At 53.7% G+C, this 19,217-nt stretch overlaps 1 protein-coding gene across 2 annotated transcripts in view; it reads left to right on the top strand.

Annotated features, from left to right (window-relative positions):
- Positions 1-19,217, top strand: part of Adgra2 (adhesion G protein-coupled receptor A2) — a 42,235-nt gene that overhangs the window by 20,129 nt on the left and 2,889 nt on the right. For both annotated transcript variants that reach the window (XM_005066583.3, XM_040731740.1), the window contains 16 exons: positions 7,324-7,395; positions 7,682-7,753; positions 7,993-8,064; positions 8,468-8,631; positions 9,057-9,270; positions 10,052-10,216; positions 10,769-10,967; positions 11,686-11,835; positions 11,961-12,122; positions 12,893-13,120; positions 13,298-13,514; positions 15,222-15,421; positions 16,713-16,840; positions 17,962-18,085; positions 18,547-18,692; positions 19,120-19,209. In XM_005066583.3, coding sequence (XP_005066640.1) covers positions 7,324-7,395; positions 7,682-7,753; positions 7,993-8,064; positions 8,468-8,631; positions 9,057-9,270; positions 10,052-10,216; positions 10,769-10,967; positions 11,686-11,835; positions 11,961-12,122; positions 12,893-13,120; positions 13,298-13,514; positions 15,222-15,421; positions 16,713-16,840; positions 17,962-18,085; positions 18,547-18,692; positions 19,120-19,209 — 2,403 coding nt within the window. The remainder of the gene's footprint in view (positions 1-7,323; positions 7,396-7,681; positions 7,754-7,992; positions 8,065-8,467; positions 8,632-9,056; positions 9,271-10,051; positions 10,217-10,768; positions 10,968-11,685; positions 11,836-11,960; positions 12,123-12,892; positions 13,121-13,297; positions 13,515-15,221; positions 15,422-16,712; positions 16,841-17,961; positions 18,086-18,546; positions 18,693-19,119; positions 19,210-19,217) is intronic.

The following is a 19,217-nucleotide window of genomic DNA, read 5'->3' as shown; positions in this document are numbered from 1 at the left end:
CTGCAGAACACCCCCATCCACATTTGCAGAGCACCTCCATCTACATCTGCAGAACACCTCATCCACATCTGCAGAGCAACTCCATCCACATCTGCAGAACACCTCATCCACATCTGCAGAACACCTCATCCACATCTACAGAGCACCTCCATCCACATCTGCAGAGCACCTCCATCCACATCTGCAGAACACCCCCATCCACATTTGCAGAGCACCTCATCCACATCTGCAGAGCACCTCTATCCACATCTGCAGAACACCTCCATATCTGCAGAAAACCTCCATTCACATCTGCAGAACACCTCCACAGCAGACACTAACATGAGTGATTTGCTTGTTGTTCTGATATGGGAGTCTCAGTGTGTGGCCCAGGATGGCCTTGAAATGCCAAGTCCAAATAAGTCTCCCCATAAGTAGATAGGCCTATAAGTGCAAGCCATGACATCCAGCTGCATGAAGGGATGACTAACCATTGTGCTAGGGTGGGGAGAGGGCCCAAAAGTAATGTAAGCCCTGTGTCCCATTCCTGGAGATGGTAAGTCACTGGGTCAGATAGGGCCTGGGAATTTTTACCCAGTAGGAAGGCAATTCTCATGCTCATCTGAGGTTGGGAGCCCACATACCAGATGACCCCTAGACTGTGGGCCTATTCATCACAACTGTGACATTGTAGCCTGGTGTGTAGCTGGTGCCCAGGAAACACTGGTCTCTCTGTCCACTGGGACTCAGATGTCTAGGCATGGGCAGCTGAGACCATGTCAGCTCCATATCTCACGGTCTGTAGTCAGCAAGTCAAATGGGAGGGTTGGGATCTGGCCTAGTAGCTGCAGTGGTAAGGCAGGGACCCCAGTGCTGAGAGCAGTAGAGATGTGTGCCATCTGCTTTGGAATTCAGGGCCCTGACAGAGTGGAGCTGGCAAGGGTACAAGCAGGTAGTCAGGGCAGAGGGAAGGAAGCAGAATGGATGGAGAAGAGCTTGTGTTGAAGAGGACCTTAGCGGCAGACCTACAATCTAGGGGGACCTGTCTCTATCAGCTGGCCATGATGAACCAGAAATCCAGTCTGCCACAGGTAGTTCATGGCCAGCCCAGGGAGTGTGCAGAAGGGCCCAGATGTGCCTAATGTGCTCTTTCCCTAAGGTCCCTCAGCCTGACCAAGCATGTTTGTGACCCGAAGGAGAAAGAAAGTCATTTGAGGCAGAGTAGGTGGGTGGGAGAAACTGGCGACAGCATGAGCCAGGGCCAGGTATGGTATCTAGACATGGGGGGACCCTTGTAATCCCGGCACTGGGGAGGCAGAGGCAGGTTGCAAGTTCAAGGCCAGGGCTACCAAGCTCTACACCAGACCCTCTCAAAACAAACAGAAATAAAGCATGACCTTACTGTGATGTAAAGAGGCCTGGGATCGAATCGTGTTCCTTTCATTTGTTTCCGGGTGTTTCTACAGGTCTTGCATGTGGAGAATGGGGTTAGGAATATCTTCTCTGAGACATTGTTATGGGGATAGACGAGATTATCTATAGATCACTACAGAGCATAGGTTCCGGTAAAGACAGCGCCTTCCCTCCTGAAGAGTCTACGTAAGGTCTTAGCCTGGCCCGCTGTTATTTGTAGCTGTGCAGACTTCCCAGGCTTTCTCAGGCCATTAAGTACTCGAAGTGTCTTATTGTTTTGCGTTTATTCTGTGGCACATGTATGAAGATTAGAAGACATCTTACTGGAGTCTGCCCTTTCTTTCCACCACATAGGTTTTGAGGGCAAAAATGCAAGTTGGCAAGCTAAGCAGTGGCAAGTTATTCTCACCAGCAGAGCCATTTTGCCGGCCTGGTTTGGTTTTGTTTGTTTTATGAGAGCCTAGAACTCCAGTGTGCCCTTGCCTTGTCCTGTGGAGGGCTGAGATTGCAGACACAATCAGCCGTGTGTCACTAGACCCAGCTCTTGTTGTGCGTGGTACCAGTGATGATGCTTAGGGCCCAGAACATTCTAGACAAGCAGCGCACCACAGAGCTACCCCCACCCGTGTGGAGGATTCATTCCTCGGGTGCCCTATTTGTTTGTCCCGATCCCCCACCAATCACATGCCAGGAGGAGAACAGGTTGGTAGAAAATTCTTCGGGGCTCTGTGAGATGCCTCCATGCCAACCCACGAGACCACTGGACAGCCGAGGTCAGGGGAGAGGGACTTGGTAGGCATGGGGATGTGAGGCTCCGTGTGGATATGGGCCCTCCATGGCCTGTGTGAAGCAAGGGCGCAAGGAGGAGCTTGCTTGGCCTGGGATGATTTGTCATTGCCTAATGAGATTAATGAGCCCTGGGGGCTGGTATGCAGCGGGTGCTGGGGCACTCATTAGAAGCAGATGCTTATGGGAATGGGCTGTTCGCTGGCCAGGTGGTTTCTATTAATCTGTGGGCGGGGCCAAGGGTGAGGCCTGGGGCTCTCTGCCTCTCCTTTCCAATTCTTGTTCCCTCTAACACTGGGGAGGAATGACACTTAGACTCCAATACAGCTGAAGCCCCGGGGGAGGGGGGTGGCTTACAAGCCGTCTGTTTGCCTGGCACAGTGTATGTGCTCAATAAATGTCTGTAGAATGGTGTCAGGGGCAGAAGTCCTAGGAGGTGGGAAGGTAGGAGCTTGGGACCATAGTGGATTTCCTTGGACACAGGACCCCTTTTTTCCTCCCCCCAGTGGCCTCTGTACCTGGCCAGCTTTGCAGCCAGCCTGCACTTTCTAGTTGAACTCTGGAGACCTTGCAGGGCTGAGGGCAAGTTGCTGTGTGGCCAGCAAACCTATAATTTGGTGTTCAGACCTACAAGCAGGGAGGTCTGTGGGGGCTAGGAGGAGCCAATTCTGTGCAAGCCTACCCTGCCTGAATGTGTGTGAGCGCTTGCACACGCAGTCACGTCAACTCACACTCTTAGCAACTCTAGCATGATGTAATTTATGTCACCCATTTAAAGGGCCGTGATACGTTTCAGAAAGTTGTGTAATCATCACTTTAATTTTAGAACATTCTCGTCATCCACAAAAGAAACCTTGAATCATTAGCTGTAACTCCCCAGTCCTAAGCAACCACTAATCTGCTTCCTGACTTTAAGGATTTGCCTGTTATGAACATTTCATATATAGAATATAGTATGTAATCTTTTGTAACTAGATTCTGTCAGCCAGTATAACATTTTCCAGGTTCATCCATGCTTTAACATGTATTAGCACTTCACTGACTGAATGTACCATATTTTAAGTCTTTTAGCTGTGTGTACATTGATGGGTATTTAGATACTTTTTTCTCTTTTAGGCTCTTTTTTTACTATGATTGGATTCTTTTGGGAACCTGCACCTAGTGGGATTTTTGTTTTGCTTTGGCTTCTGCTTCTGCTCGTCTCTTTGAAATGGGCTCAGGATATATAACCTAGGCTGGTCTCAAACTCCCAACCCCCTGCTTCAGCCTCCTCAGTGCGTCAAGGCCACAGCCAGCCTTGGTCTTCCTTCCCCCTGTACTCAAGCCCTCAGTTCTGTGTTCCCAAGAAGGGGGCCGGGCAGGGCTGCCCTAGGACGTCTCCTCCAGCTAGACCCTCAGGTGTCCCTTCCTGCATGCTGGCAGCCATAGGGGGAGAGGAGTGGAGCACCTAGAGCCAGGGGAACTGGAGCAGGAGCGCGGCTGGGCAGGAGGCAGTGGGGTGCGGATACCCCATCAATGCAGTCCTCTTTATCCAGGTTCCATGCACAGCTCTGTGGAAGCAAAGGGGTCAGAGAATCCATATCCTAGAAACAGCTTTGTGACCTCGGCTAATTAATGGAGACACAGTTTAGATTAATCTGGAACAAGGGTCTTTTATTTTTTTATTTACTTATTTTATTTATTTATTTATTTGGTTGGTTGGTTGGTTGGTTGGTTTTTCAAGGCAGAATTTCTCTGTAGCTTTGGACCCTGCCCTGGAACTTGCTTTGTAGACCAGGCTGGTGGAACTCACAGAGATCCACCTGCCTCTGCCTCCTGAGTGCTGGGACTAAAGATGGATGCCGCCATTGGCCAGCTCTTTCTCTTCCTTCCTTCCTTCCTTCCTTCCTTCCTTCCTTCCTCCCTTCCTTCCTTCCTTCCTTCCCTCCCTCCCTCCCTCCCTCCCTCCCTTCCTCCCTCCCTCCCTCCCTCCCTTCCTCCCTCCCTCCCTCACTCCCTGCCTGTCTCCCTCCCTCCCTGTTTTTTAAAGAGGGTTTCCCTATGTAGACCAGGCTAGCCTTGAACTCACTTGTCTTTACTTCCTCAGTGCTGGGGTTAAAGATATGCACCACCATACCTGGAGTGGTCTGTCTGTATCTCGTTCCCCTGCTCCCCGTTGTGGAATGGAACTCTGGGCTTGTACACATGAGGCAAGTGCTCTCCCACTAAAGCCCAAGCCCCAACTCTTTGGAGCAAGGGTTCTCAGCCTGGATTCTACAGCCCACCAAGACTGTGTGCCCAATGTTAGGTGTCAAACAATTTTCTGGGGCTGGAGTTCAGGCTTCATCAGCTTTTCCCAGGAATATGCTAAACAGGAAGGATTCAAAACAGTTAGTTGATAAAAACCTTGGATTTCTAAATATGCAGGTCCTAGGGTGGCATTTCCTCCTGTCCCTGGGGAGGTCCAGCCCTGAGCTACTTCCCTTACTCAGGGACCAGGAGACCTGGGCTGTCCATAGGAACACTGGGCTGTTCCCCCAAGACGTGGTGTCCCAGGGCTGGCTCATCTCCTAGAAAACTCACTTCAAGAGAGCATCTTGGTCACCCCTGAGCCACACTTGAGGAAAGGGGGAAGAACGCCCATCCCTGTGGAAGCTACCCTGTAGAAAGGGCCTCGAGTGCCTCAGCTACAGGAAACAGGGCAGAGACAGGGGCTGGGCCCCAGGGCTGCCTTGCTCGCATCTGCAGAGCATCAGTGGGGCAGGCGGGTGGGGTTCACGTGGGGGGGGGTAGGGAGGAAATGAGAATAAACACAAGTGAGCAGAGAGGGAGGGGCGGGGGGCTGCTGCCTCAGCCCCTTGGCAGCCCATGAAGGGAAATGACACAATGAGGAATGTGTTTCCCTCTGCCCGCCCCTGCGCATGGGGGTGGGAGGCAGAGCCCTGAGAACGGCCAGACCCCAGCAGAGGCCAGGGGGCACATGCTGGATCAACAGAGGAGGGTGGGATGAAAGGGGGAGACACAGAAAGGGCAGTCCTGGGCAGGGGGCTTACTCTGTCTTCTTGACTTGGCATGCAGGGAATCCAGGGCTAGGCCAGGCCCGTCTACATTCTCTGTATGTGCCCAGCACTGGAGCACCTTCCCAGGACTCTGGCTCTCCCTCAGAAGCCAAGGCCTGGTGCTGGCTTTCCTTTCTTCCTCAAGGGACTCGCCATCACCCGTGTCTGGTGTGAGATCCAGCCTGGCTAAAGAAAAGTTGCATCTCTGCCTCCTGTCTCTGTTTCTGTCCCCAACAGGGACTGCACAAACAGGCCCCCTGGTGGGATAGGACAGCACCTCCCCATCCTGAACACCCATTTCCTCTTACCCAGCACAGTTAACCCTCTCCTGTCCATAATTCAGAGCTATCTCCAAGGCTTTTAGTATGCAGAGCCAAGTTGCCTTGCCTGTCTTTGAAACTAGCTGGGACGAGGGAGCATTGGAAACCAGTTTGACTCCCAGATACCTTTGTTAAGAGTTCTGTCTTCTTCCCCAGGGGTGGTTCCCCTTCGTTCCCTGATTCCTCCTCGGAGCTCTTTTAGGTAGGACCAAACAAGATGACTCGGGCTTTGACACAACCTCTGTTCCAGTCTGTGTTGGCTTACACAAGACGGGGTTTGGTGGAGCCTTGGGTAGGTGGGTCAGGATCTGAAGCCCTCCCTAGCCATGCACAGCATAGAGGATAACGCTGAAGATGAGCGGGCCAGTATCCAGTTTGGCCCTTAGAGCAGAGGCCTGTATGGTTGGTATTGGGGCTGCTGCAAATAGATAAGCACCAGCATGTCCCCTTGCTTGGGGGTGGGGGTCACCTTCAGTCTCTGGGGAGAAGAGGCAGGGCCAAGAGTTGAGCTGCTGCCTCAGTGGTGTTTGAGCCACTGAGCTGGGGGGGGGCGGTCAGAGGCTGCTGTAAGACTCACCAGTGGCGTGCTCCTCCATGTGGCCCCCCCAGAAGCCATCGTCCATCCTACTGTCACCTGCTCAGCCTGGAGGCAGCTTCCTTGCCACCCCCTGACTGCAGTGGGTAGATCATATATCCTCTTACGGAGGCAGGGCTAAAAATGTTACACAGGTTTTATTGGCCCTGCGCCTCATCTGTACCCATGATTGGCACCTTAACTTGGAGCTGTACAACGACAGAGGGCATGCTCGCCCACCAGCTTCCCTGCCGGTTTCCTCACAGGCTCCAGAGAGAGAGAGGCTTGTAGGACTACGATAACAGTAAAATTCCCTCTGGTGGCTAGGTACAGCTACTTTCAAAGCCTCCCTGAAAAATCCTGTAAGGTCCTAGAGCGGCTCTGGTGAAGGAATGTGGGAAACCAAGTCTCCTAACTCCTGATGGGAATCTTTCTCCACTCCTTGTCCCTGTTTCGCCACCCAAAACCCTTCCTATCACATGTCTTGCCTCCTGCACTGTCTTAGATAAGTTGACATAAAACACAAGTCTTGTCCCAAAGGGGAGGTAGTTCATTCTGAGCCACAGATGAGTGACTGTGACCTAGGAATTGGTTCAGCTTGCTCCGAATTACATGTTCCACCACGGAAGAGGCGGCATAAACTTTATAGTCCCAGAACAAAGAAATCCACAAATCAGTGCATTCACCAAATTAGTGAAAAGCGTAGGTAGGCATTACAGCACCATGGAGAAGTCAGCTGTTCCCGGTCTCCGAGGCTATCTGATGACATCCTTAGCTTTGGGCTTGGGGAAGCTGGTTATCTGCTAAGTTACAAAGGTCTTAGCTGATAATCAAGAGGATGTTAGGCCAGATACAAAGATAGAGGCCAAGTGGCTAACGAAAGATAGCCCGAGATAACTGTGGCTTTTCATTTGGAACACAGCAGCTCTCCACTGTCATTAGGGGAGTGAATCATGAGTTAGCCCACAGACTCTTCAACCCCAGACCTGTTCTTTTTCATGGGACTTTAGCTTACACATATTTCTCTGACCAGTACTCCTTAGTAGTGGCCAGAGAAGCTAAAGAGACCAGTTGGGTGGGTGAGTAGGAAAGCCAACTTAAGAGGAAATCAAGCTCCACAGAAAGCCAGCACCTGTGGTGACAGGATGCCCCACCCAAGGAGCAGGGTGGCCCTCAGACCGGAGTGTGAAGGTCTTCCCACTGCTTCCCACAGGGACCTGAGGAACAATGTCATCAGCACTGTGCAGCCTGGAGCCTTCCTGGGTCTGGGAGAGTTGAAACGCTTGTGAGTGGCCTGCCTGCCCACCCCGTCCCCAGCTCTCTATCCACCCCTCCCCCAACTTTCCCAGATACCATGATCAACTACCCCTAGTACCCATCCTGCCCTGTCCCTTCTCAGACACCAAGTCTCTACCTAGTACATTGCCTGGGGCCAGGTGTGGGGGTGTTTCCAGCTTGCTATGGCATTGGGCCCAAGCCTACTGCCCACATCATCCCCAACTGAATGTCTCTCTCGGAAGTGAGTCTTCCCCCTGTTGTAGTGGACTTGCTGAGTGTGTGTCTCTCTCTAGAGATCTCTCCAACAACCGGATTGGCTGTCTCACCTCTGAGACGTTTCAAGGTCTCCCCAGACTTCTGAGACTGTGAGTAATAGATAGGTCTCTGAGAGAGAGAGAGAGAGAGAGAGAGAGAGAGAGAGAGAGAGAGAGAGAGAGAGAGAGAGAGAGAGAGAGAGAGAGTGGGGGGAGGGGCCAGGGAGGTCTTGGGAGAGAGAAGGCTGAGTCCGACCCTTTCGGTATCTGCATTTTCTCCTTCCAGGGCCCTCCTGTCCTGGCCCAGGGAGACCCTAAGATCTCATCTCCCTCTTCCTTGCCCTCTGCAGAAACATATCTGGGAATATCTTCTCCAGCCTGCAACCTGGGGTCTTTGATGAGTTGCCAGCCCTTAAGGTTGTGTGAGTATCATCCCAGCACAGGAACAGTCCCCTGGTCCCTTCCTCTGCACAGGAGAGAGACACCTAGACCCGGGAGACTCTGAAGCTCAAACCTCAGCCCTCCCCTCACCCTAAAGAAACTTCCAGATCCTATGAGCAACCTCCTTCCCTACCTGCCACCCCCAACCAGTCCCTGTTCAAACTCCCCTTCTCCACTCAGCACATTGACTGGGGGCAAATGTGTGGCCATTTCTAGCCCTGAGGGCATTCATCATGCCTGCTGAGTAGGCAGACTGTGCCCCCAAATTAATCATGTCCTAAGTAGCAGGGCACACATGTGCCTGAGGTTGTCTTCTCTGCCCCTGTCCTACTTGGTTTCACCCCACCCCATGAGCCCACACAGTTCCTTGTGCCTACCCTGCAGGGACTTTGGCACTGAGTTTCTGACCTGTGACTGTCACCTGCGCTGGCTGCTGCCCTGGGCCCGGAACCACTCCCTGCAGCTGTCAGAGCGCACACTCTGTGCCTACCCCAGTGCCCTGCATGCGCAGGCCCTTAGCAGTCTCCAGGAGCCCCAGCTCCGCTGTGGTGAGAAACCTGTCCCAGGTCCCAATGAGCCAGCCCCTCACTTGCTAGGTCAAATCTCTCTGGGTCACGTGTGTTATATGATGGACATGTTTTCCAGCCCACCTCTCTCTCCGAGTTCCATGGGGTGGCCCTCCACCAGCATGCCTAAACCTCTTGTGTGACTGCTTGCCTGTTTATATTTTCCTCTGGTCTCCCCTTGTGTATTCCTCTGTATCCTTAGGTGGGTGGATTCTTTCTGACCCCTTTCGGTCCTAACCTGAGGTCACTAAGAGACAAGAGGGCCTGGACCTACCCTGTGGGATTCCACTCTCGCCATGTGCTACCCTTTAAGTGCAGCGAGCTAAGGGACCGCACCACTGGCGTCACTCAGACACAGGCTCGCATGTGCACGCGCTCGGGTCTCATCACCCATGTCTCATCCTCAGAAGGGGCTCTGGAACTTCATACACACTACCTCATCCCATCCCTGCGCCAAGTGGTGTTCCAGGGGGACCGTCTGCCCTTCCAGTGCTCTGCCAGCTACTTGGGCAATGATACCCGCATCCACTGGTACCACAACGGGGCCCCGATGGAGAGTGATGAGCAGGCAGGCATCGTCCTTGCAGAAAACCTCATCCATGACTGCACCTTCATCACCAGGTACAGGCTCTGCTGGCCCTTTATAGTCTAGGGCATGGAGGGGGGTAGCTACGGTTCTCATTCCCCTCCAGACATGCTCCTGGGAGATGGGAGAGAGACAGAGACAGAGACAGAGAGAGAGAGAGATTGTAGACAGCTAAGATACAATCATAAATGGCTTGAACAGAGATTAGAATTAAAGGCCCCCCTCAAAAAAAGATAGTAGATGCTTGTTTAAACGAGGCTAGGTAGTGTTTGACATTTGTTAGTGCTTCTACAATGCCTGCAGTGCATTCCAATCAGAAGGAAAAGAGCATGTAAGTATCTCCTACCAGAACAGGGCATAGGTAGATGGGCTGTGGGGGAGGAGCATGGAGAGGAGGCGGGGCCTGAGAGTGCTCACCTCGAGCCTTCGTTTGCTTCCTTTTGCTGTGATAAACTTCATGTCCAAAAGCAGCTTGGCTGTGGGGAAGGAAGGGGAGTCAGGGCAGGAACTCAAGCAGGGTGGGAACCCGGAGGCAGGAACTGAAGCAGAGAGGAACACGGTTTACTGACACACATGCCTATGCTCAGCCTGCTTTCTTAAACCACGCTGGGACCACTTGCCCAGGAGTGGCCCCGCCCACAGTGGGCCGGGCTCTCTCACGCCAAACATAAATCAAGACAGTGTACCCACAGACTTGCCTACAGGCCACTGTGATGGAGGCATTTTCTCAGTCGACCCTAGCTTGTGTCGAGGTGACAAGAAAACTAACCAACCGGTGCACCAAGCCAGTTCCCCCACCCCACCCCTCCCCTGCAGTGAGCTGACCCTGTCTCACATCGGCGTGTGGGCCTCCGGTGAGTGGGAGTGCTCCGTGTCCACGGTCCAAGGCAACACCAGCAAGAAGGTGGAGATAGTAGTGCTGGAGACCTCTGCCTCCTACTGCACTGCCGAGCGTGTGACCAATAACCGCGGGGACTTCAGGTTGGCTGCTACGCTTTATAAATGGCTGTCCCCGCCCCCGCCCGGGCATCTGCACCCTCTCAAGAGACTAGATCTTTTGCCTTCTTCCTCCAGTCCCAAGGACCCCCTTTGTCATTTAGCCCACAGTCTGGCTGTCACACCTCAAGATGAACATCTTTTAATTGCCTCCTCCCACTTTCGTATGCAGACGCTTTCTAGAAACAGTGCCCCCATTTTATTGTTCCAGAGGCCCTCTCCATATGAAAGGCAGGCATTATTCTCCATACTGTAGAACTGAGAATTACTAAAGCCCAGAAAAGAGCAGCAGCTCTTCCAGTAAATGGCAGAGCTTGTATTCGAACCCAGATCTCTGGGTAGCACCCCCCCCATGCGTTGCCTGCAATAGCATTGTCAGAACAAGCAGAGAAAGCAGAATTTAACCCCTTGATGGCTGCCAGGATAGTCTTTCCTGAACCCTTCACCAAGCCTCGGGGGTCTGGTTCCGTACTCCTGGGTTGGGGTTGGGAGGGTCAGGGAGTCCTGGTCATGGCAGCTTTGTACATCTACCTCTAGGTGGCCACGAACCCTGGCTGGCATCACGGCTTACCAGTCCTGCTTACAGTACCCCTTCACCTCTGTGCCCTTGAGTGGGGGAGCCCCAGGTACCCGAGCCTCACGCCGGTGTGACCGAGCTGGCCGCTGGGAGCCAGGGGACTACTCCCACTGTCTGTACACCAATGACATCACCCGGGTGCTCTACACCTTTGTGCTGGTGAGGCTGGGGCACCCCCCCCCCAACTTTGATTGCTGCAATTGGCTGGGATGGAGCCTAATGCCTCATGGGGGAGGCTGTACCTCTGTCCTCCGGTGTGCATTGAAAGTGGGTACAGCGGGGCGCACACCTTTAATCCCAGCACTCAGGAGGCAGAGGCAGGCGGAGCTCTGTAAGTTCGGGGCCAGGCTGGTCTACAGAGTGAGTTCCAGGACAGCCTCCAAAGCAGCACAGGGAAATCCTGTCTCGAAAAACCAAAAAAAGGAAAGAAAGTGGGTACAGGTGCCAGGCATAGTGCTGCACGCCTTTAATCCCAGCACTCAGGCAGGTGGGTCTCTGAGTTCAAGGCCTGTATGGTCTATGTAGTGAGTTCCAGGACAGCCAGAGCTACACAGTGAGACCCTCTCTCAAACAAACAAAAAATGGGTACAGCAAGGGCCATGGGCCTTTCCCCTGGTGCTGTCCTCCAGCTTGTCTTTTCCGGGGGTCAGGCCTGTACCAAACTCTATTCCCCATCACAGTGATTGACACCTTCATCATCCTTGGGATAGTGATGCTTAGCTTGCGTAGCCTAGAGCTGTGATTACAGGGACTGATGTGCCCTTCAGATCATGATGGTCCCAGTAGATGGTCTCGGTTCCGCTCCTGCCCCGTGGCCCTAGGTTCTGGGACGGAAAGAAGAAGCCAGTCTGACCTTCCTTTCCCCCAATATCCCCAGATGCCCATCAATGCCTCCAATGCATTGACCTTGGCCCACCAGCTGCGAGTGTACACTGCAGAGGCTGCCAGCTTTTCAGACATGATGGACGTCGTCTATGTGGCTCAGATGATCCAGAAATTTTTGGGCTATGTTGACCAGATCAAAGAGGTGAGGTTCAGCGTATCCTCTGGGCCCCCTGGAAGCCATCCGTCAGCTCAGACCTCACACACGCCAGCCCTGGGTCCCAAATACCGCTCCTGCCCTCAGTGACTGCCCCGCTTTCCCTCCCCCAGCTGGTGGAGGTGATGGTGGACATGGCCAGCAACCTGATGCTGGTGGACGAGCACCTTCTGTGGCTGGCACAGCAAGAAGACAAAGCCTGCAGCGGCATTGTGGGTGCGCTGGAGCGCATTGCAGGCGCTGCCCTCAGCCCCCATGCCCAGCACATCTCTGTGGTACTGTAGCTTGGCGTGGGAGGGGCTTTTCCGGGGCAGGTGCCGGGGGGGGGAGTGTATGTGTGTGTGGGGGCGGCTGATTGTGGACCGGAGTCAGTTTTTGTTAGTCTTAGACGGGAAGTGTTTGCCTCTCTCCCGGACACACATCGGGGCTCTGGTAACGTGGCGGCAAGCTCAGCTCCACTGTGCACCGCCAGGGAGGTGCGAAGGTAGCTGTGATGGCGACACTGTGGTGTGAGCCTTTCTGGTTGGGAGCCGAGTTGGGGGTCTGGCGGGTGGAAGTAAACGGGGGGGGGGGTGCATGCTGGGAATGGGGGCAGGGAAGAGGGAGGCTTTGTCTCAGGGTGGACGGCACTTTCAGTGGAATGAGGAGTGCTGGAAAGTTCAACAAGAGGACGGGGACACTTTTAAAGTGGTAGAATGTACAACCGAAGTGTAACTGTGCTAGATACTCGGGGACATATGGTGGGGGTGGGGATAGACATGGATCCTACTTGACAGACAGCTGGGGTGGGGCAACGGAACGAGCAGGTGGAAGAAGGAAGTGTGTGAGGACAATACCTCCAAGGGAGGGGGAAGGCCTGAGTCTGGGAGGTGTGTTGGGGGTGGGGGCCCATGTGGGTGCTCCATGGCATCTGTAAGACTCTCCATGCTTTGAGCAGTCAGGGGTAAGGGGCGTGGCTGAAGCAGGTCTGAATGAGGTCACTGTGGTCGTGGGCAGAGGAGACGGCTAGATCTCAGCTATTGGGTGACAAGCTCTCTGTCCCCAGAACTCAAGGAATGTGGCACTGGAGGCCTACCTCATCAAGCCTCACAGCTACGTGGGCCTGACCTGTACAGCCTTCCAGAGGAGGGAGGTAGGAGTGTTGGCTGCGCAACAGCCGGGTGGCCCTGGCCAGAGTGTCCCCCTTGAGCCGGAGCCCCTGGCTGACCAGCAGCTCCGCTTCCGCTGCACCACTGGGAGGCCCAACATCTCTCTGTCCTCGTTCCACATCAAGGTGGGCACCGGGGGGGAGCCAGGGTGTGTAGGGGCAGCTGGGGAGGGTGCGCCATGGTGCAGGTGGGCGTGGGGGGAAGCAGAAGCTGGGAGGACAAGGCAGGAGACAGGAAGGGGCTGGGAGACGTCAAAGGCCAGAGATGCCGAGTATCTCTGAGGACCTCCTATGTCCCCTCAGAATAGCGTGGCCCTGGCCTCCATCCAGCTGCCCCCCAGCCTGTTCTCAACCCTTCCGGCTGCCCTGGCTCCCCCAGTCCCTCCAGATTGCACCCTGCAACTGCTGGTCTTCAGAAATGGCCGTCTTTTCCGCAGCCACGGCAACACTTCCCGTCCCGGAGCAGCTGGGCCTGGCAAGAGGCGTGGTGTGGCCACCCCAGTCATATTTGCAGGAACCAGTAAGGGACTAACTTCCTGCATGTTGGTCTTGCCTCTTTCACATTCATGACTCCCTGCTGCCCTGGTACAGTTGGCAGAGGGTAGCAGAAACCTTAGAATTTCTCAAGGAGGGTGGGGGTGGAGATGGTCTGTAAAGGAAGGGATTGGAGGCGAACAGGACTAGGGGGACGTGGTTTTACATCCCAGACGTTGGGCAATTTTATATCCTAAGCATATGACTTATCATAAAGCTTGTAAGCAAAGCCTCAGTTCCTTCCCTCCACACCAAACCCCAGACTTCTTGCACGGCCGCCCATGGGCCCCAGGCAGGTAAGCAATACTACATGAACACACCCTGGAAGCTTAGCACTGTTTTCACTGTTATAAGGAGAAAAACACAAAGGCCATGGGCTGCCCCACAGTTGCTGCTGCCTCCCAAGCAGTGGAATACTTGACTAACACCCCAGCGCTGTGCCAGCCAGAGGCTCCTCAGACTTCTAGACCCCCAGCCCCGGGGCCCTAAAAGGCAGGACAGCTGTGACATTGTGGTTAGGGGTGGGACTAAAGCATTAAATCCCAAGGGGTGGTTAGGACTTCCAGGCACAGCATGTAAGGTAGAGACTAGGGCAGGAGGGATAGCCAGTGGGGAAGGATACACTGCCTTGTTTTTGGTCTGGTCCCGGGAACTGAGTGGATTATTGTAACCCTGTGCTTAGTAGGTCTGTTCCATCAGGAGCAGCTACACCCCACCACACCACCTGCCCACATGTGTCTTTCTGTCTGAGTCCCCCTTTCCTTCCACCTTCCAAACTCTGGGCTTGCTCACCCGGCAACAACCTCCATCTACAGTAGTACTCACGCTGTGTATGACAGACACGGGGCATCAGTTTTGCCTTCTGGAAACACCGCTGTGCACATCAGAGCCCCTTCAAGCATCATTGGTTTATAATATCTACCTTTTTATTTTACATGCACTGCAGGGTCCTGTGTGCCAGGAAGGTGTTGCCGTCACTACCCTGGCATCCCTTCCTGTTCCTAAAACGGGCGCTTTCCAGGCTTGTTAAGTACCTCGAATGTGCCAGTTTCTGCTGGGCTGAGAGATGCTTGACCACAGACTTTTGGGTGCTCGCCCTTAAGAGTGCACACTTTGGCCGACAGGCCCTGAATGAGTCATTAGAAGTGAGCGGCAGTGCACGGTGCCTGGACTATGAAGTCATGATGTTCATCTGAACCTAGTTAGGGGCCACAGAGGCCTTCCTTGAAAACTCAGGTTTCTCTGAGACCCGATTGATAAGCCACCAGAGGAAGGGTCACTCTGTGTTGTCAACCACATGGGTTAATAGCTATTAATGGAGAACTGTGGAGGTAGGGTACTGTCTTAATTCCTTTCTCAGGGTTCTCCCCTGTCCCCATCCATCCCTCTTTTCGGACGCCAGCTGTTCCCCCCAGGGATTCCTCCACACTTGGCTTGCCCCTCTGAGTTAGCACTGCAACCAGTGTCACTTTTCACTGGACACCGAGGGTGGGGAGGCCTCCTGTGGTTTCACCGGTCTCTTCCCCACTCCCCGGCTGAGTCTCCCTGGTAGACTGACACTTTCATGGTGTCTAGCTCTATCCCCAGGTCGGCAGGACCCCTGCATGCAACAGTTGCTCCACTTTGCTGCTCTCGCGGGCGGCAGTCTTCCTCATAGTCCCGAGGGTCTATGTGGACTGCCCTGTCCCTACAGGTGGCTGTGGCGTAGGAAACTTGACCGAGCCAGTGGCTGTTTCACTGCGGCACTGGACTGAAGGAGCGGATCCCATGGCGGCTTGGTGGAACCAGGAGGGGCCCGGGGGCTGGAGTTCGGAAGGCTGCAAGCTCCGCCTCAGTCAGCCCAACGTCAGCTCCCTGTCTTGTCAGCACTTGGGCAACGTGGCTGTGCTCATGGTGTGTATAGTGGGGGCGGGGGCGGGGGCGGGGGCGGGGAGGTGTGCAGCGATGCGGGGAGGCGAGGGAACATGTGGGAGATAGGGACTGTAGTACTTTGATCACTTGGAACCAGAAGAAAATACAGAAAGGACAGCAGCCTTGTGCTTTGTTGGCATCAAAGTCCGTGGGAAATGACCGTCTGGCCTCTTCCACGCCCTTCCATCTTTCAAGAGGGATCTGAAACCATCTAGCTTGGTCTTCAGGTCCTGTGTTTTTGGTTGGTTGGTTGGTTTGGCTTTTGAGATAAAATTTCTTGTTGCCCAGTCCATTATATAGTTGAGAATGACCTTGAATTGCGTATCTTCCTGCCTCCACAACCCAAGTGCTGGGATAATAGGAAATGCCTAGTTTAGCCTGAATTATTCTATTTAAAAGGCAAACTGGAGCCTGGAGATGATAACACATGCCTTTAATCCCAGCACTTAGGAGGTAGAGGCAGTCAGATCTCTGAGTTTGAGGCAAGCCTGGTCTACAAAGTGAGTTCCAGGACATCCAGGGCTACACAGAGAAACCCTGTCTTTAATAATACCCTCCCCTCCAAACAGTAAAAGCAACCTGGGTATATTCATTCCTTATCCCATTCCTCACCCAGCTTCTGCTGATTCAGACACACAGCCTTCTTCCTATTTTTAAAAAATTATTTTTCTTTTTCTTTTATGTGCATTGGTGTGAGGGTGTTATATCCCCTGGAACTGCAGTTACAGGCAGTTGTGAGCTGCCATGTGGATGCTAGGAATTGAATCTGGGTCCTCTGGAAGAGCAGCCAGTGTTAACTTTTTTTGTTTTTGTTTTTGTTTTTAAGACAGGGTTTCCCTGTGTTGCTTTGGAGCCTGTCCTGGAACTTGCTCTGTAGACCAGGCTGGCCTCGAACTCACAGAGATCCGCCTGTCTCTGCCTCCCCAGTGCTGGGATTAAAGGTGTGAGTCACCACCACCCAGCACAGCCAGTGTTCTTACCCACTGAGTCATCTCTCCACCCTATCTCTGAGTTTTCAATTGGCCATCTGGGAAGTCCCCTGAAAAGCAGAATACTAGAAGGGGTGAGGCAGGCGGGGTGAGGCAGGCGGGAGGCCGCCAGTGCTTCCTGACGACAGCCTCTTGAGTGGCTGACCTCACACTTGGCAGTTTACCTAGCAAATAAACTAAAGCATCCAGGTGTGCAGGTCCAAGGCCGGCAGGGGTCAAGGCAAGGGAAAGCGGCTCAGGGAAAGACAGGGTCTGCTCAGTGCTCTCACCACCCCCCTTCCCAGGAGCTGAGTGCATTCCCCCGGGAGGTAGGAGGTCCTGGAGCTGGGTTGCATCCCGTTGTGTACCCCTGCACGGCTCTGCTGCTACTCTGTCTTTTCTCCACCATAATCACCTACATCCTCAACCACAGGTGAGCAGTACTCCAGGGAGGAGGGAGGGGGGCAGGTGAGCAGTACTCCAGGGAGGAGGGAGGGGGGCAGGTGAGCAGTACTCCAGGGAGGAGGGAGGGGGGCAGGTGAGCAGTACTCCAGGGAGGAGGGAGTGGGGGGGCTCATCACAGGCTGGCAGATGCTGCTTCTTTGTTTTTGTTTTCGAGACAGGGTTTCTCTGTGGCTTTGGAGGCTGTCCTGGAACTCGCTCTTGTAGACCAGGTTTGTCTCAGACTCACAGAGATCCGCCTGCCTCTGCCTCCCAAGTGCTGGGATTAAAGGCGTGCAACACCACTGCCTAGCCAGATGCTGCTTCTTTTTTTTTTTTTTTTTTTTTTTTTTTTTTTGGTTTTTCGAGACAGGGTTTCTCTGTGGCTTTGGAGCCTGTCCTGGAACTCGCTTGGTAGTCCAGGCTGGTCTCGAACTCACAGAGATCCGCCTGCCTCTGCCTCCTGAGTGCTGGGATTAAAGGCGTGCGCCACCAACGCCCGGCTCAGATGCTGCTTCTTTAGTGGGGTTGGAGAACACATCGTGAAGGTTGGGGGTAGGGAGATTAAGGACTTCTTTCCTATTGCATGGAGCACATTTATACACATGCTCACAGATAATTTGTCTTCCTCCGTTTGGCTCTCCCAGTGGTCTTGAGACCCTGTAGGGCAGTGGTTCTCACCCTTCCTAATGCTGCAAGTCTTTAATACAGTTCCTCATGTTGTGGTGACCCCCAACCATAACATTATTTCGTTGCTACTTCATAACTGTAATTTTACAACTGTTAGGAATCGTAATATAAAATATGTGATATTAGCCAGGTGGTGGTAGCGCACACCTTTAATCCCAGCACTCGGGAGGCAGAGGCAGGCGGATCTCTGTGAGTTCGAGACCAACCTGGTCTACAAGAGTTAGTTCCAGGACAGCCTCCAAAGTCACAGAGAAACCCTGTCTCAAACAAAACAAAACAAAAAATATCTGATATGCCAGGTATCTGATAGGTGACCCCGTGACAGTGTCATTCAGTCCCCCAAAGGGTTCTTGACTCACAGACTGAGAACTACTGCTGCAGTGGGTTGGACAGCTCACTAATAAAAGACTCTTTCTGGGGCAGCTCCATCCACGTGACCCGGAAGGGCTGGCACATGCTGTTGAACCTGTGTTTCCACATGGCCATGACCTCCGCTGTGTTTGCAGGGGGCATCACTCTCACCAACTACCAGATAGTTTGCCAAGCGGTAAGAAGGGGAGGGGGGCTCTAAAATGAGTGACTCCCGGGGAAGAAGGGGCAGAGCAAGAGAGAGAAGGCTTCTGGAAATAGCTCTCAGTTCTGCAGTTGTCTGTGCTAGCCTTGTAGGGTTGGGAAGGGGCGATGTGTGAAATAACAGGGATGGCCGGACTAGCTCCAAGGTCACTGGAGATGGGGCTTCAAAGTGAAGAGTGGGGATCACAGTGGAGGAGAGGTCATGTGTCAGCCAGACTGCTGTGCCTGGGTCCTGGAGACTCCCCGGGGTGTGAGAGAGAGAGCTAGCAAGCCCTGGCTAGAAGCAGAGAGGACACCAACGAGGACCAGTATTAATGAGTACCTGGGTGGGTGCTGGAAACATGGGAATAGTGGGAACATACTCGGCCATTGACGTTCCAGGGTGTAGCCCAGTCAGCAGCTCAGGTCCCAAGCCTCAGTGCCTTGACCTTGTAGGTGGGCATGACTCTGCACTACTCGTCCTTGTCCACGCTGCTCTGGATGGGGGTAAAGGCCCGAGTCCTCCACAAGGAGCTCACTTGGAGGGCGCCCCCTCCAGAAGAAGGGGATGCAGCCCCCCCTGGTCCTCGCCCCATGCTCCGGTAAGTACTTTTCAGCTCTCAGCTGGCTATGGGAAGGGGCCTCAAGACCAAGACAGGTGTAGCGAGGCTGGGGTGGATGGGGGTGAGTATAAGACCCTCCTCAAAGGCAAGAGGCGGGGGACAGGGAAGGAGGTGACACCAAGGGACTTGGGTAGGGATCCTAAAAACCTCCATGACATCCCTCACTCAGACTGCTTAGGACTGCAGAGAACAATTTTGGCCCTTGTCCCTTAGAACAGTTCTTGGCCAACTTCTGAAGAAGCTGCCCTGCCCTTAGGGGGCCTTACATCCCAGCCCTCCCTAATCTCCCCAAGTCACAAAGATTTCAAGGGGACAGAGGAAAAGACAGGGATATCAGTTTGAGGGGTCCAAGCACCTGGTTCCTTTCGAGTGCTCCATCTCTCTGACCTTCAAACCCTGCCCCCAGGTTCTATCTGATTGCTGGAGGGATCCCTCTCATAATCTGCGGTATCACCGCTGCGGTCAACATCCACAACTACCGGGACCACAGTCCCTAGTGAGCAC

This window comes from Mesocricetus auratus, unplaced genomic scaffold (assembly GCF_017639785.1).
Source record: "Mesocricetus auratus isolate SY011 unplaced genomic scaffold, BCM_Maur_2.0 Super-Scaffold_100026, whole genome shotgun sequence".
Taxonomy (NCBI): Eukaryota; Metazoa; Chordata; class Mammalia; order Rodentia; family Cricetidae; genus Mesocricetus; species Mesocricetus auratus.
The sequence above is the reverse complement of the archived record's forward strand: the minus strand, read 5'-3'. Positions and strand labels throughout refer to the sequence as shown.